At 33.7% G+C, this 18,528-nt stretch overlaps 1 protein-coding gene across 1 annotated transcript; it reads left to right on the top strand.

Moving 5' to 3' along the window:
- The first annotated feature begins 402 nt into the window (after window positions 1-402).
- LOC110731823 (fatty acyl-CoA reductase 2-like) lies at window positions 403-10,971 on the top strand. Its single transcript, XM_021911707.1, has 9 exons — window positions 403-613; window positions 3,798-3,902; window positions 4,313-4,515; window positions 6,000-6,100; window positions 7,934-8,138; window positions 8,422-8,583; window positions 8,876-8,957; window positions 9,467-9,801; window positions 10,765-10,971. Exons 3-9 carry the CDS (start codon window positions 4,376-4,378, stop codon window positions 10,934-10,936), a joined length of 1,197 nt encoding a protein of 398 aa, XP_021767399.1. The 5' UTR covers window positions 403-613; window positions 3,798-3,902; window positions 4,313-4,375; the 3' UTR covers window positions 10,937-10,971.
- Window positions 10,972-18,528: the final 7,557 nt, after the last annotated feature.

Genomic DNA, 18,528 nt, shown 5'->3' with positions numbered 1-18,528 from the left:
GATATCATGCATTGTATTAAATTTAATTAACATTAAATGAGGAAAGATATGTTTAGTTATAAGACTTATGACTTATGAGTTTGATTTTTTTGTGAACACGTTAGCAGAAATTTTATTTCAAATCAAGTTCCGCCAAAGTTAGAAAACCTGGTGGAATAGAATCAATATAAATAAGCTTTGAATAATTACGAGTGTCCCATCTTGCACCGAGATGGACAGTCATCTTTCCTACTCAATATAACCCCAGCTGTCTAATTGCTTCACATGTGCAGAAAATCAAAAGGCAATAAATTGATTATATACTTTTTTGACAAGAATTAATTAATTGTATACTTACATATATAAAATACTTATAATAATAAAGAGGATGGGCTTACGTTTCTTTTGAAGGGGTTGAGTAGATATTATTAATACTTTCTCAAGCTTATATTACAACACCAACTCATTACACTTTGCTCTTGAAGCTCAATCAATATAATTATTTGTCTCTCTTAGTATTTCTTCTTTATTACAATGGCGAACCAATCAAATGCTAACCAAGGCATTCAAATTGTCAATTTTCTTAAGCACAAAAATTACTTCATAATCGGATCAACTGGCTTTACGGGCAAAGGTATTGCTTATTTCTCCGATCCACAACTTATAAATTCTCTTTAGCTGTATATAATATGCACTTGTATTTAGTATCGCTTAAATTTTATGTATTTTCATTAGACCCACGAAAGATATATGCAAAAGTAAAGGATCACATATATTATTATTGAAATACAGTAGATGTATATTCATTGGACCGTTGAAGGGATATTATACTTTTTATTTTTTATAAGAAGAAGGGTCCTATCACATCGGAACCTCTCACAACTTCTTTCAATTTTAGATTAGGGAGCTCGACATTTTAGGAATAGATAGGGTAAGAGAATCCCCACCACAAAATACTTCAATTCTATTGAGGTTTGATCCCACAAGAAACAAACTTATTACCACTAAACTAATATTTGCTGTTAAAAGATATATGCAAAGTAAACGTACATTATTATTGATATGTACTCCATATATCATGGACTGATGTAGATCCTTCACAAGATAACCCTTACAAGTTACAACAATCTTTTCATATCTTTGACTTGTTTAGAGTCTAGTCTAGTGTAGATTAAAAAAAAATACAAAGTACTATTGAATCTTTTGTATTTGTATACAAGCTGTATTTTCTCATGATTTTGTAATTGATTCCCTTAGCTGTACATTACGTAATTATTGCCTTAGCCTTATACAAGTATACAAGTATAATTTTGTACTCCCTCCGTTTTTAAATACTTGTTTCATTTCTCCATACGCGAAGTTTTAGCATAAATTAGATAAAGTAACAAAATATAGAAATTAGTGGAAGGTAAATTGGAGGAGAGAATGTAAAAGTAATAAAATTGGGTTCCACTAGTTGAGAAAAATGAATTAAATATTATAAAATCTTTCCAAATAAGGAAATTGAGCAATTAAGTATTTAAAAACTGCCGCAAAAAAAAATTAAAAAATAAAAAAAAGTTGAGCAAATATATTTCAAAACGGAGGGAGTAATTGTCTTTATTGCTTTAAATTAATGTATTATTTCCTCTACAACGCAAGTAACCCATGGTCGAGTAAATCAAGTAACTCTTGTCGCATGGTACAACAGGTCGTATGCAAAAAATTGTATAATTTAGATACATTACTTTCATTTCACTTAATAAAACTTCTCTATTAGGCCATGTTCTCTTCACCTTACAAAAATAATATTTAGTAAAATTAATTTTAGTTCAGTAAAAATAAGTTCAGTTCAGCAAAAATAATTTCAGTTCAGTAAAAATCAGTAAACTAAAAGAAGAATATAATATATATAATCAGTAAAAAAATAATTTCAGTTCAGCAAAAATAATTTCAGCTCAGTAAATTAATTTCAATTTAATAAAAATAATTTAAGTTCAGCAAAAATAATTTCAGTTCAGTAAAAATAATTTCAGTTCAGCAAAAATAAGGTGAAGAGAACAGAGCCTTATTGACTATCTCTCTCAAATCATGGTACCTTCCTTTTTTTTCCTTCTCTATCTCTCTTTACACCAAAAGCTGACTGGGATTCTGTAAAATTCAAAAGTTGATACATCTAAAAAGACAGAAAAAGTATATGACAATATTCATTAGACTATTGAATATACTACCTCCGTTAACTATTATTTGCAACAAAGGACTATTTTATATCTCGCAAATAATACCCCTTTGTTGCAAATAATAGTTAACGGAGGTAGTATATGTAAAATTTAGAGACCGCTTTACCATCATAACTCATAAAACCACTTTTGTGAGTGAGGCTCTATTCATTTCACCTTTGAAAAAATAATAAGGAAAAATGGAATCTAAAAATCCAACCTTTGGCCGGTCTGACAATAAAAATCCAAACTTTCAGTAATCTCAGAAAAATCCAACCTTTGTCCCCCCCTTCTCCAACAAATTCATTACCTGTTGATGACCGTTTTTTGTAAGTTATATGCCACGTGTCAGTCGTTAATTGGTCAATAATTTTTTTAATCATTAAAAAACAAAATTAAAAAAAAAAACAGAAAAAAAAAACCACCAGCCACCTCCCCCACTCCCCTGCAATTTCCCCACCCCAACCTGCCCCACCATCGGGGTCGCCGGATTCCGGCGATCTCCCCCCACCCCCACCCCTTGCCGCAACCTCCCCAACCACCAAAACCACCTACGATCTAAACCCTAACCACCCTAAACCTGACCCGTTTCCACCCCTCCCCTCCCCACCCTAAACCCAACCCTGGTTTTCTAATACCCCTGACCCGTTTTTGGGGTTGTGGATTCGATTTCGGGGTTCTGGGTTGTGGGTTTGAGTTCGGGGTTGTGGGTTTGAGTTTGGGTTGTGGGTTTAATTTGAGTTGGGGTTGTGGGTTTAATTTGAGTTGGGGTTGTGGGTTGTAGTGGTGGGTGGTGGGTGGTGGGTGGTATCGTGGTACTAGGTGGTGGTGTTGGGTGGTTTTGTGGTGCTAGATGGTGGTGTTGGGTGGTTTCGTGGTGATATGAGGTGGTGGTGATAGGCTGGTGGTGATAGGTGGTGGTGGTGTTGGGTGGTTTCGTGGTGCTAAGGTGGTGGCGGAAGTGGTGGTGGTTTAGAGAGGAGAGGAAAAGAAGAGGAGTGAGAAGGAAATTAAAAAAAAAAAAAAAAAATCCTTTTTAACCGGTTTAACAAGTTAAAGGTCAAATGGACCTTTCAAAGAAGGTGGGATGCAAAGGTTAGTTGGATTTTTTTGAGATTAATGGAAGGTTGGATTTTTATTGTCAGACCGGCCAAAGGTTGGATTTTTAGATTCCATTTTTCCAAATAATAATCAATAAAAACAAGTTTATTTCAGTAAAAATTATTTCTGATCATTTTATTGCGCTGGTGCTTGATACAATTTTAAAGGTCAACTCAACTAAATGGTAAAACAAATAGTTTAAGTCAAGGATTGATTTATAGTTACTGAGTACTTAAAGTCTTCAAATGTCATGCATAAAGTAGAGGTGTTACTTTCTATATTTTGTACACCCGATTTAACCCGATCCGAAAATATTAGATTCAGATTTGGACTCGCGTGGACATAACAATTTAGTATGATTTAAGTTTAAAAATTTACCCGTCCCGACCCGATCATATCAGATCTAATCCGATCATCCGAATTGACACCCCTAGCATAAAGTCACCAGTAAAGCTAATTTGTATGATAATTAAGATTAAGCAATCACTTAAAGGGTTCTTGTTGTGTGATTGGCCTCAGTGTTTATTGAGAAGCTATTGGCGGGAAGTTCCTGAAGTGCAAAAGACTTACCTCTTGTTAAGAGCCAAAAATGCGGAAGCTGCAGCGCAAAGATTGAAAACTGAAGTGAGTTTTATACGTCTTATTTTTAAGTGTTACAATTTACTTTGATTTTGTAATAAACTTCAAAAATATAAGTTTTTATTTTTTTTTTACAAGAAAAACATAAGTTAATGTATAATACTATATTATTGGATTAAATATTACTAATATACAATCGTAAATATCACAGTATTAATCAAATTTGGTTCATGTACTGACCTCACTTATGAAAATAAGGTTTAATTGATTGATTTTTTTTTTAATCGGTTGATTCACAGTATTAATCATAGTGAACAATTGAACATGCATCTTATTAACATCACTGACTTTCTGATCAAAATATAAAAGGGAGGTGAATTCAATATGTTTTTATATGATATTGATCTATTGTAGGTCCAGTGTTCACATAAGTTTTACATATTGCATGTTTGTAGATCATAGATTGTGAAGTATTCATCCGATTAAGAAATGAGCATGGAGAAAGATATGAGGAGTTCATGAAGGACAAATTGGTTGCAGTGGTTGGAAATATTACTGGTCATCCTTGCTTAGGTATGGATGCTGATTTGGCTGGTGTCATTGCGAGTCAAATTGATGTGATTGTAAATGTTGCTGCCGATACAAGATGGCATGCCAGGTTTGCTCTCTTTTTCATATAATATAATGTATGTTTATGTGTATTGTATTCAATTTATTATATACGAATATTTAATTAATACTACTAGACTAGTATTAATACTACTAGACTAGTGGTAAGGTTTACATTTTCCAACTTTAAGGTTATGGAATCAAACCCTATTAGAGGTATTTTGAGGTGAGGTCCGTGGGGATTTCTTTATAACCCTCCCCCTACCCCCTTTAAAGTGCCTAAACTGCTAACCTGAGTCAAAAGAACTTAAGTTTATTTTATCCATAGCATGGATATGAACAAAATAAATAAATAAGTAAATAAAAGAAGTGAATATAAAAATTGATGTTAAAAAGGGGAAATTCAATTTAATGGTTGTTTTGCATTTCTATTTAGTGGACCTCTTAGGGCCTATTCTGATTGACTGAATTGAGTTAAACTGAACTGATTTTTTTAATTTTTTTTTAATAGCAAAAATATTTCATCAATTAAAAGTCATACGACATCTACAATAGAGATTCGACGTTAACAATACATAAGATATTGAATTAAATAGAATTTTCCTTCATAAAAACTACGATCGTCGAGTAGATCTTGCAATGCGGAGCATCTCCCGCTTATATCCCTAAAAATTGCAGCCTTGTTGGAGAGACAATCTAACGATCCTTTGTAGCCGTGAGGTTGTTTTCCTTCTGATTCATCTTTCCGTATTCGAAAACTTGATAACTTTTTCACCAACGAAAATCCATTAGATCTACTACCATGGATTCAAAACTAAGAAATTTCTCCCTAAAAAAGAAGAGATAAATCTTGTATTTCAAAAGAGGTCAAAAAACCTTTGTCTTTCGAATGAGATCGGAAACCCTTTCTTTTGAGGGAGAAAAGTTCCTCCCAAAAGGAGAAAGCATTATTATAAACCTAAAAAAAACTATAAAGAATCAAGGATTGGGGCTTTCCACCGATTAAAATCGATGGAAGCCCCTTCAAAATTCAACAATGGAGGCTAGGATTTTGGGGAGAGAAAGGAGGAGAGATAAGTAGTTGATCTAACTGAACTGAACTTATTGGAGCTGAACTGAACTGAACTTATTGGAGCTGAATTGAACTAAATTGAACTGAATTGAATTGAATATTTTATGAAAGACGAAAATTAAGATAAGAAGTGAATTGAACTAAACTGAAAATAATAGGAAGAGAACAAGCCCTTAGTTTTCTAAACTCTAATTAGTGTGCTAATCTTCATTAAAATGGCTAATCCATAAATTTACGCCTCATTATTTCTTAACCTTTATAAATGCAATTACTAAGCTAACTTAATCCTTAGTTAACACTACACCACTACCTAAGCACCAAAACCACCCCAATGTTGATTCCACCACCGTCCAACCACCACCAAGCCGACACCACCTCTACCCAACCACGAAACACACCCGCCACCACCGCCCATAAGCCACCTCTATCCCTCAAAACTTACACACTACTTTCTTTTACAGGTATGATGTGCTCCTTGATGTGAATGTGAGAGGAGTTTCAAGACTTCTTGCGTTTGCAATGAATTGCAAGAAACTCCTACTTCTTTTACATGTTTCGACGGGTAAGGAAATGCAATGAAATAATTCTTCTATTTTTTAATAAATGTATTCTTTTATTTTATTTATTTACATCATATTAACTAGGGGTGTTCAAATTCGGGTACCCGGGTTTTCGGATACCCGAAAACCCGGGTACCCGGAGTTTCGGGTACTTGAAAATTTGTCCCATGTCCCGACCCGAATATTTCGGGTACCCGGACATTGGGTACCCGAATCTCTTTTTATTTTATTTTATTTTTGATAAATAGTCATGAAATTAAAATAATCTAGTAGCAAAACATATCAAATACAATAATAATCTTTATCCTTAATTCAGTAATCAAATAATTGTATAACATATCATAATAAGTAAAAAAAAAACTTTGATTTAACCCCAACAATATCAAATCTATTGATGAATAATTGAATATACAAATCCAAACACAATAAAAATTAATTTACTACTTATTGAATTGTAAAACACTAAAACCCTGATTAAATTGGGTAAATATATTCATCCCTAATTAACAAGTATACTCCATTAATATATAGGAAACTTGTAATCTTGTAGATCTGAGCATGAGAAGTCATGGCCAGCCACCTTATCGAAGCAAGCACATCACCGCACCTACCACAATGTTGCTTCGATTTGCTAAGAATTGTTGTTGCTTTGTTGTTGCTGGACGAAGATCCTTTGTTGGGGTTGTTGTTGCTTCGGATTGCTGGACGAAGAGAGCGTGACGGAGAAAGAAAGATGGGAACGAAAAAAAACGGAGACATGAAGGAGAGGGACAGCTGGACAGGGTAGAGATGAAGGGAGACGACGAAGGAGACGAAGACGGAGACGGAGGAGAGGGACGAAGAAAGAGAAATGGACATAGAAGATGGAGGAGAGAGATAGGGGGAGATGAAGGAGAGAGAAGAAAGTGGATGTTGTGAAATGAAAAAAACCCTAGCAAAGCTGTATATATATTTAAAAAAAAAATAACAAAACAACTTACCGGGTCTGCGGGTACCCGTCTAACATATAGGGCGGCCCATGTCCCGACCCGGATAACAAGCAATTTTCCCGGGTCGGGTACCCGTCCCGGAAAAATAGTTTTTTCCCCAAATTTCCCATCGGGTATTTACCGGGTTATCGGGAAATCGGGTCGGGTTTTTTTGTACACCCCTAATATTAACCAATGCATATCTTTGACCATTAATGTATAGTAGAGTTTTTCCTTTTTCATCCAAAAATATTATACTGTGAAAAGCTGAAACTGATTGTATTAACTGATTTTAACTAGCTAATTGTGTTAACTGATTTGACTAACTTATTTTATTAGCTTATTGCAAAAAAAAAAGTGTTTGGTAAATAGCTGATTGTTTAAAGTTGATTGATTATGTGAAATGACCAATAAACTAATTGTGGAGTAGGTAGTTCATATAGGATTGTTTAATTAAATCGGGGTATAAGTATCATTTCACTATAAGAATTGAATAAGCTAATTGAAAAAGCTCCTAAATAGAGCTTTTTGAAAAAGAGCTTATTTAGTGGAATAAGCTCTTTAAATAAGATTCTCACCAAACACTTTGAATTAGCTTATTTAATGGTCAATAAGCTAATGTTGGTCAAATAAGCTAATTTTGCTCAAATAAACTAGTCATCAAACACAACCACTGTCTTTTAATTTGGGGTCCTTAAAATTGGAGGACTTGTTCAGTCACTTACCCTGCACACTCTCAATATCGTCCACTCTGAACTTAGTTGTAAACAACCTCTATTTAAATAAACTCACAATCATTTGAACTTATATTTCCTCAGGCGGTCAGGCCATTAATTGTCTAATACTTTGTTTTTCATATTATCATAGCTTTTGTCACCCGAAAAGCTGTGGGAGTTGTTCATGAAAACCCTATTGTCATGGAAAAAAGCAAATTAAGGACAGTAAACTCGAATTCAGATGTACCAGCAGAACTAGACATCAAAGCAGAATTAAAGATAGTTGATGATTTATTAGCTTCTGGCATTCAAGAATGTAAATTACCTAGAGAGATGATCAAGTTAGGCATGAGAAGGTACCTGTTTTTTTTTTTTTTTAATTATTATTATTATTATTTTTAATCTTTGGCTCTTTGAAAAGAAAACATTAATTTCATTGTCAAATTTAGTCTCAATTTACTTTCATATATACTACATGCGTTCTAGATTAATTGACACGTCTGTAAACGCAATAGTTTGATCATTATTATACATGATTATGATTAAATATTTGTTTAAAATATGAGAAAATTGAAAGTATGATGAAAATATATAGATATCTAAGTATTGGCTAACACTTTGGTATAATTATAAAAATAGGACCAAACTGCATGGATATGCGAATGCTTATATACTAACGAAGGTTATGGGAGAGATGATAGTAAGCACAATGGGAGATAAATTACCGACGGTCATTATCCGTCCGAGTTTCATTGGAAACAGTCTTCAAGAGCCATTTGCTGGATGGATTGAGAAATACAGGTACATACAAATGATTTTGAATTTTTTTTTTTTTTTTTCTTTTACTTATTTATCTCATGATCTTTTAAGAACAAGGAAACACTAAACAAAATATAATTATTTTCCAATCATACTAGTGCAAGGAAATTCAATTAGAACAAACTGATTAAACAATCATATTATACTTGATCTGTTCATTATATAGTTCGCACCATAATGCACATCAAACATTCAAACTCCTTCATATTTCTTATGTTACACCACATTGCACATCAAACTACTTTATGTAATATTCTAAAAAAAACTATTGTAGGGGGATGGACCCAATAATCTTATCGTACGGAGAAGGACAAATGCAAGGAATTTTGGCAGATCCTAATGGAATTATAGATATTGTAAGTATTTTAAATAGTAATTCACTTCATCACTTACTTAATTTCATTTCAATTCAGTTCAGTTCAGTTCAGCTTCAATCAGTTTAGTTTAATTCAGCTCCTAATTTCCCTCTCTCATAAAATATTCATTTCAGCTTAGTTCAATTTAGTTCAGTTCAGTTCAGCTCAAATCAGTTCAGTTCAATTCAGCTCAGCTCCAATCAGTTCATTTCAACTCAGTGAACAGGCCCATATATGTTGCTATTCCACCATTTTTATTTTTGTTTTATTTTGTCAAATCTTAACCATTTCCTAATTCTTACTCATTATAAAATAATAAGTATAGGAAAATTCTCATATCATTGGCAACCCTACATTTTTGCTAGTTATATTATCTTTGGTCAATAAATAGCCTTGTCATGTCCAAGTGCCGTACCCAAATATGAATAATAAGAGTACATAAGTTAAAATGAAGAGTCAGCGTAACATACATACCCATCTAACAACACATATCTATTGACAATTTTTAGGTACCGGTTGACATACTAGCAAATGCCATTGTAGTTGCCATTGCAAACCATGCGATTTCAGGCAAACTTGGAGTACATGTTTACCACCTTGCTTCATCAATGGTGAAACCACTCCAACTCCAAACCCTTTTCAAGTATTGTTGCAATTACTTTGCATTGCATCCATTCAAAGATTCGAAAGGTGATAAAATCAAAGTTGAAGAGATGGATTTCTACGCATCATTAGATGAATATATTTTGGCTGGGATGAATTCTAAGCCTTCTAATGAAAAGCTATATAGCCATATTGTTCGCATAGCCGCTATCTATGAGCCTATACTGATGCTTAGACTAAGGTAAATTCTAACAAATTTATCTTCTATTTCCGTGCTTTTTTACAATATTTACATATTTTACGTTTCAAAAACATATACGAAGTATATAATGCCTTTTTTAATTTTCTTTGATGAACTAATGTATAATTTATTTTCAAATATTATGTTGTAGAATGTCATGGAATGGTTTTATTTCATATAATACTCCTAGTTCTATCATATACTTGTATATAGTAATAGGAGAGTGAGGGATAGCTCAAGTGGTTAGAGCTCCCCTTCTGATTTCAGGTGATCTTGGGATCGATTCTCATCACCCGCCCTTGTGGCTCTCTAAAAATCAAGATATATATGTATATATATATATTTTTCCTTTTTGGTGAAAAAAAAATACTAGGTGAATGTAAGCAAAAATGTGGGGTAAGAAATGTAAGGTAGTTATAAAAGGGGTTAGGGCATGTTCACATTTACTTAATTTCAGTTATGTTCAGTTTAGATTAGTTCAATTCAGCTCTTAATTTTCTTCTCTCATAAAATATTCATTTCAGCTCAATTCCGTTCAGCTCCAATCAGTTCATCTCAATTCAGTAAATGTGAATAAGCCCTTAGTCAAAGATGTAAACAAAGATGATACATTAAAAACAATTTGTAACAAACAAAAGCAAAATACTTCCTCCGGTCCAATTTACTCACAACAAAAGGGTATTATTTGTGAGTCATAAAATATTTTCTTTTGTTGCGAGTAAATTGGACCAGAGGTAGTATATATGTTTAAAACATTATTCTGTATGTGACATGTATAGAACTATTTTTTTTCTTATTACATATACATTTTCATTATGTGAAGCAATAACAATATACTCTTACTCCCTAATATGTATGTATCCCATTATCTCTATTGTTACATCTTTAACATTAAAATAATTAATAGGTCGCTCATTTGCGTAATTGCATAAATGTTAACTATTTATTGATCACTTTGCTCAGGTTCAACAACATGAATACTCAAAACTTGTTTGAAGCAATGTTTTCGGAAGAGAAGAAAATCTTTAACTTCGATGTGAATCGCATTGATTGGAAAGATTATTTCATGAACATCCAATTACGTGGTCTTACAAAGCACATTCTCAAAAAGAAGAATCTTTCTCCAAAACTCTAAGACTAAGTTACGTCAATTTGCATTTATTTTTTTTTTTCAAAAAAAAAAAAAAAAAAAAACATAATCTCGCCCTTTTCATTCGAAAAAAAACAAAGTGTGGTGTTATTAGTTTATTACCATTAGAAGAGAATATCTTTGATTATGCCATGCATTATTGATACATACAAAGTATTTGTTTGTTGCTTCATTTTATTTTCTTGTGTGTAGAATAATTTAGAACGAATGATGTAGATATTTATAATGTGCGACGACTACACTTTTGCTAATTAACTTGCGTAAGTTATTATGGTATTATTTGTGGAGTTGTGATAATCTTTTTTTTTTTACGCACTTTTTTTTTAAAAATAATTACATCATTTTAACTTTTATATTATATATTAAACTAGTTTAGTTTTCGTGTGATGCACGATTGTATGTAAACAAATACATTATAAGAATTGTTTTTATTACGGATAAAGAAAGTTTTCTACTCTGTAAATATTTTTATTGTACACATGCTAAGTAATTTCTACTATAGCATATTACTTGTAAAAAAGAACATTGAAATATTAACATACTTGTAAATAATTGGATTTGGTAGGGACAAAGGGTAAAGCATATGAAAGGTTTATTTGATAAAAAAAAATTAAAAAATAAGACTACTGACATCATTATAGCAAATTGGCGGAAAAAAAAAGTTTATGTGAGAGTGACATACTGACATGTAAACAATTTGGAGAAGTGATGATGTTAGCAACCTTAACATGTTTTGTTTTAGTATTTGTTGATAAATTTTCCTAACACATAATCTTGACTATTAATAGCAAATCTCGTACCAAATACAATCATGATTTACATTTCGTGGGAGTGTATGTGAGACGTTACTGGATTTATCTTGCAAGACATTTTCAATATATCAAATTATAATGATTTTTACCTTAACCTAGTTGAACAGTTGATTAGTCGTGGTCAAGTACTAGCTCCGTTAATTGTTTTGTGCAACTTTTGCCATTTCGGGATGCTATGAGTTATGTGCAACTTTCTATTTTTCATTCTAGTTTTAGTAAAAAAAAAATAATAATTTACAGATTTACCCGTACTTAACATTTTTTTTTTAATCTTTACCCTTATTCTAATCTAATTACATTAACCTAAATCTAATAACATTCCCTAATCTAATGACTCCCTCCATTTATTACCCCAATTCCCCCCAACTCTCTTCATTTACTCACATCCCCAACCACCAAAAATTAAATTCGATGGTTGGGCCCCTCTATATCTGTTGATGTTTAAAGGTTTTGATGATGAGGAACTTAAAATACAGCAAACTCATTTAATAAAGGTTTTTCAAGTGTTTGTTTAGTTTAGGTGAAATTGGTCTTGGAGATGGAAGAAGTAACTGGAACTAAGAAGACTTGAAGAGTTCTTTATTCAAGAAGGTTATTCGAAACAGAAGAAGAGTTCCCTTACCGGAACTGAGTTCCTTAACAGGAACGTTTCTTCACAGGAACTTGAAGATGGCTGACTAAGATCTTTGGTGGAACTTAGTAAGCGTAGAGCCCAAGTAAACCTACCAGTACAGAAGCGCAGCGCAACAATGATTTAGTTAAGATTTTATCTTCTAGATTCATTGTTAAATATGTTAAGTAGGATATGCATGAAATCTATTAGAAGCGTGGCAAGTTAGCTTGGCAAATATATTAAAATCGGAAAAGATAAAAGATAGAATTCGAAAAAGATTTTCTATAAATGTTTATTTCTTAAAATCAGTTTGTTAAAAAGATATTATGCGTTTTAACTCAATCTTTCTATCTTATTTTTCGGAAAAGATTTTCTTCAAGAATGATTTACTTAAAAACCGTGTATAAAGATAAGTTAAGTTTAACTTATTTATCTTTAAGAAAACCTACTTTCTATACGAGTAATACTTGTATAAATAGTAGAGGTAAAAAGGAGTTTAGGTTTTTGTGAGTTGATGTGTGAAGAATTTATAGAGCTTTAATTGTGTAAGTTTGCCAAGCTTATTATCTTGTCATATTAGTTTCGGGTTTCATGCATAGCTTGCCTATCATATACTAGGTGTCAATACTTGTAATTGGTTGGGGTTATTTGGGTAAGAGTGTTTTGATATTCATTGCATACAGAGAGAGAGCTTCTGGTGAGAAGCTGAGAAGATTTGTACATAGGTAGTACGAGGGAATCTAAGTGTGGGACTTAGATTGGGTAGGATAGAATCCTATTCTGTAGCAAGTTCATTCAGGAACTTGTGAGTAGAGGTTTGAGTATAATAGGTTGTAACTTGGTGTTTGCCCTATTATAGTGAAGATTGTTTGTGTTTGAAATCCCTAAGGTAGGGTCGAGGTTTACTTCTAGTTGGGCACTAGAAGGTTTCCTCGTAAAATCCTGTGTGCATTGCAAGTTCCTATTTTATTCTGTTTTATATTTGCAAAAAGTAGTCCTAGGAACTCACCTACAATTCACCCCCCCTCTTGTAGTGTTCGTCTCAACTAACAATTGGTATCAGAGCGAGGTTCTCACGTGCAAGCAGATAACTTTGCTGAGTAAGTTCCTGGAGAGATGAATTACAAGGAGAAACTTGAAGAATGGTACTCAACCTAACGTCCACCTATGTTCAATGGTAAGTTCTATGCCTACTGGAAGAACAGGATGGAGATCTTCATCAAGGTTGAAAATTACCAGGTTTGGCGTGTTATTGAAACTGGTGATTTTGAAATAACTGCAACCAATGACAAATATGAGGTAGTTTCTAAATCCATTTCTGATTATGATAAAGAAGACTATCAGAAACTTGAACTGAATGCTTAAGCTATAAAGCATTTGCACTGTGGACTAAGACCTCATGAACATAATCGTATCATGGGATGCAAGTCTGCTAAACAAATTTGGGATTTTCTACAGGTAACTCATGAAGGTACTAATGAGGTAAAACGTTCTAAAATAGATTTATTGATGTCTAGATATGAAAGGTTTGAAATGCAATCTAAAGAAACCATAGAAGAGATGTTTATTAGATTCAATGATATTATTAATGAACTGAACTCCCTTAGCAGGCATATTCCTATTGATGAACAGGCTAGGAAGATCTTAAGAAGCCTACCACAAGATGAACGCTGGAGATCCAAGGAACTGCTATGCAGGAAGCTAAGGACTTCACCAAGTTCAATATGGAACAACTAGCTGGATCATTGATGACTCATAAACTTCATCTGAGTTCCAATACTGAAAGTTCCAGAAGTAAGAGTCTTGCACTCAAGGCTAAAGACTCAGAAGAATCAGAAGTTTATGAGGAAGAGATGGTTATGCTAGTAAGGAAATTTAAAAGGATGATGAACAATAATAAGTTCGACAGGAACAAGAAGTACACAAGTTCCAGAAACACAACGTGTTTCAAGTGTGGATCAAAAGATCACTTCATTAAGGATTGTCCTGTACAGGATGGAGAGAAAGGAAAGACAAAAGACAAGGAGCAATCCAAAGAGTCAAGAGTCTATAAGCCTAACTTCACCAAGGACAATGTGAAGAAAGCCATGCTAGCTGCTTGGGGAGACACGGATTCAGGAGAAGAGGAGAACCAACCATTAGAAGAAACTGCTCATTTGTGTCTAATGGCAAAAACTAATGAAGCTGCCAAACTAAAGGAGCTAGAGTCTGAGGTATGGTTCTCTTACAATGAATTAAAACATTTATCTAAAGAGAAACTAATAAATGCTGTTTTGGAAATTCAAGAAGATTTAAAGGAATTACATAGATCCAAACAGCAAAGTAATAAAGCTTTAGTAACTTACAAAGAGAACAGTGAATGGGTTGATAACATGAAGTTTGACATTCAATACAGGTTCTTTAGTCTGTTTGATGATAATAAAATTTTAAAAGAGACTATTGAAAATCTGAAACATGATAACATACTTCTGAATGTGGAATTGTCTTTGTTAAAACTTAGTGTTGATACTCCTAACTCTGAAGTTCCTCCACTTTCTGAATATCCGAATTTTGAAAAATTAAAATATGATTTGGTAGATTTAAAAACGGATAAGGCACGTCTTGAGGGGGAACTTGAGAGAGCTAGGAAAGGTAATCAACCAATAGAGTATAGAGTTCCTGATTGGATTACTAAGGCTCAAACCAAGAGAACTGAAGGTTTAGGTTTTAAAAAGAAGTTCCAGAAAGAAAAGAAGTATGTCAACTTGCCTAGTAGCATTGTTTGTTATTTATGTGGCAATACAGGACATAATCAGGTTAAGTGTCCTAAGAAAAAACAAAGCACTCAGAAGAATGTCAAACATGTAGAACAAATCTGGGTCAAGAAAAATGAATCAACTCCTGTTACACAGGAACCCAAGGAAACCTAGGTTCCTGACTCTAACGCTTAATTCTTCTTGCAGGTTCCAGTGAGGGGGAACAACACTTGGTACCTCAACACTGGTTGTTCTAAGCACATGACTGGAGATAAATCTAGATTTCTATCACTGGATGCCTACTATGGTGGAACTGTGGCTTTTGGTGATAATATGAAAGGTGATATAATTGCTATTGGAAAGGTAGGAAGGTCACGTTCCCATGCCATTGATAATGTATTTTTAGTCGAGGGTCTCAAACACAACTTGTTAAGTATTTCACAGTTTTGTGACAAAGGTAATTCTGTTAGCTTTACTTCAAATAAGTGTAGAATCATCCACAATAACACTGGGAACATTATTTTAGAAGGAACTCGTAAAGGGAACACATATGTTGTGGATCTTAACGAGGTTCCTAACAGCAGTCTAACATGTCTTAGTGTTATTGAGGATGATCCTCTTTTATGGCACAAAAGATTTGGCCATGCAAGCTTTTCTCTACTTGATAAACTAAGATCTAAGAATTTAGTGGAAGGACTTCCTTGCATTAAGTTTCTGTATGACAAAGTGTGCGAGGCTTGTGTTAGAGGAAAACAGACTCGAATTTCCTTTAAGTCCAAAAATATGGTTAGTACCAAAAGGCCTTTGGAACTCATTCATATGGATCTCTGTGGTCCAATGAGAATCCAAAATAGAAGTGGTAAGAAATATGTAATGGTTATTGTTGATGATTTTTCAAGGTTCACTTGGGTTTTCTTTCTTGTAAGCAAGGATGAAACGTTTGATGAATTTGTTGCTTTTGTAAAGAAAGAACAGAGAAGAACATGTAATCAACTGATACATCTTAGATCAGATCATGGAACATAACTCGAGAATTCTAAATTTGATGAATTTTGTACTGAGTATGGTATGGATCACAACTTCTCCGCCCCAAGAACTCCACAACAGAATGGAGTGGTGGAGGGCAAGAATAGGAGCCTTGAAGACATGGCAAGTACAATGTTGATATCAAGCAGGCTTCCTAGGAACTTCTGGGCTGAAGCAGTGAACACAGCATGCTATATACTTAACAGAGTATCTGTTAGAGCCATCACCAACAAAACTCCCTATGAACTCATGAAAGGGAGAAAACCTAATATTTATTAATTTAAATCTTTTGGATGTAAATGCTTTGTTCACAATAATGGTAAAAGGAACTTGGGAAAATTTGATGAACGTAGTGATGAGGCAGTGTTCCTAGGATATGCCTCAAATATTAAAGCTTACAGAGTCTATAATAAAAGGACTATGTGTGTTGAGGAGTCTGTACATATCATATTTGATGAAACTGAACATTTGGTTGATGTACAGGATTGTGATGATGATTTCGAAATTGGACTTGTGCGTAAGCAGAATCCAGATGAGGAACCAGCATCACTGCAGAAGCATCAAGTTGAAATTACAGAAGTAACGAATCCTGAAGCAAATACTGAACCAGAAATGGAGAATGCACCAGGAACTCCAGTTCAAGAACAGACTGATGAACATAACGAAGACTAGAATGTGGAAACACCTGAAGAAGTTCAAACTGAGATCCATGACCAAGTTCCTACAGAAGAACCAGTCAACAACAATGAAGAAAGATTGTATCCAATCAAAGCACCAAGGCCCTGGAAACATCAGAAATCACATCCAATTGATGCAATCATGAGTGATATTATAAAAGGAACTCAAACCAGATCTCAGCTTAGGAACTTCTGTGCATTCAATGCATTCCTCTCCTCCATGGAACCTAAGAACTATGTTGAGGCTTTAACTGACACTGACTGGATTAATGCTATGCAAGCTGAACTAAATGAATTTGAAAGAAACAAAGTTTGGCATCTGGAACCTAGACCTAAAGACAAGAAGTCCATTGGACTAAAATGGGTATTCAGAAACAAACTAGATGAACATGGTATTATTGTCGGGAACAAAGCAAGACTTGTTGTACAAGGTTTCAACCAGCAGGAAGGAATCGATTATGAAGAGACATTTGCACCAGTAGCTAGGTTAGAAGCTATTCGTTTACTTATTGCTTTTGCTGCTTATATGGGATTTAGGTTGTACCAGATGGATGTTAAATGTGCTTTCTTAAATAGATACTTAAACGAGGAAGTCTATGTGGAACAATCTCCTGGATTTGAAAATCCAGAGTTCCCAAACCATGTCTATAAGCTTGACAAAGCTCTTTATGGGTTAAAGCAAGCTCCTAGAGCATGGTATGAAATATTATCTAAGTTCCTTTTGGCTAATGGTTTTAAACGTGGTAAAATTGACAAAACATTGTTTTTAAAGTCAAATGGAACTGATATCTTAGTTGTACAGATTTATGTTGATGATATTTTATTTGGTGCAACTAATGAATCTCTATGCAAGTATTTTGCTGACCTTATGAGTGGAGAATTTGAAATGAGTATGACTGGATAATTAAATTTCTTCCTCGGATTGCAATTCAAGCAAACTGAAGAAGGAATCATGATTCATCAACAAAAGTATATCAAGGAACTGATCAAGAAATACAAGTTAGAAAATGTCAAAACCAATAATACTCCTATGGGAATTGCCACTAGATTGGATGAAGATCCATCTGGAACTTGCATAGATAAATCTATGTATCGAGGTATGATAGGCTCACTACTTTACTTAACAGCTAGTAGACCTGACATATCTTTTAGTGTAGGTCTGTGTGCTAGGTTCCAAGCACATCCAAAGGAGTCTCACTTGGTAGCAGTAAAAAGAATCATAAGATACTTGAAAGGAACAGATGATCTGAGTCTCTTCTATCGCAGAAGTGATTCTTTTGATTTAAATAGCTTTACTGATGCTGACTATGCAGGTGATTTGGTTAATAGAAAAAGCACTTCAGGCATGGTACAGTTTTTAGGTCCTTGTTTAGTTTCTTGGGGTTCCAAGAAGCAAAACACAGTTGCTTTATCTACAACAGAAGCTGAATATGTGGCAGCAGCATGTTGTTCACAAGTTCTATGGATAAAACAACAGGTCAGAGATTTTGGTATTATTTTTGAATGTGTACCTATTTACTGCGATAATACAAGTGCTATATGTATTTCTAAGGATCCAGTTCAACACTCAAAGGTAAAACACATCCACATTAGGCATCACTTTCTAAAAGATAATGTGGAGCAAGGGAATATAAAGTTAGAATTTTGTCAAACAGAAAATCAAATTGCAGATATTCTAACCAAGCCCTTGAACAGAGAAAAATTTGAGAAATTG

Source organism: Chenopodium quinoa, unplaced genomic scaffold (assembly GCF_001683475.1).
Source record: "Chenopodium quinoa cultivar QQ74 unplaced genomic scaffold, ASM168347v1, whole genome shotgun sequence".
Classification (NCBI taxonomy): Eukaryota; Viridiplantae; Streptophyta; class Magnoliopsida; order Caryophyllales; family Amaranthaceae; genus Chenopodium; species Chenopodium quinoa.
Note: the sequence above shows the minus strand (reverse complement) of the source record. Positions and strands in the feature narration are given on the sequence as shown.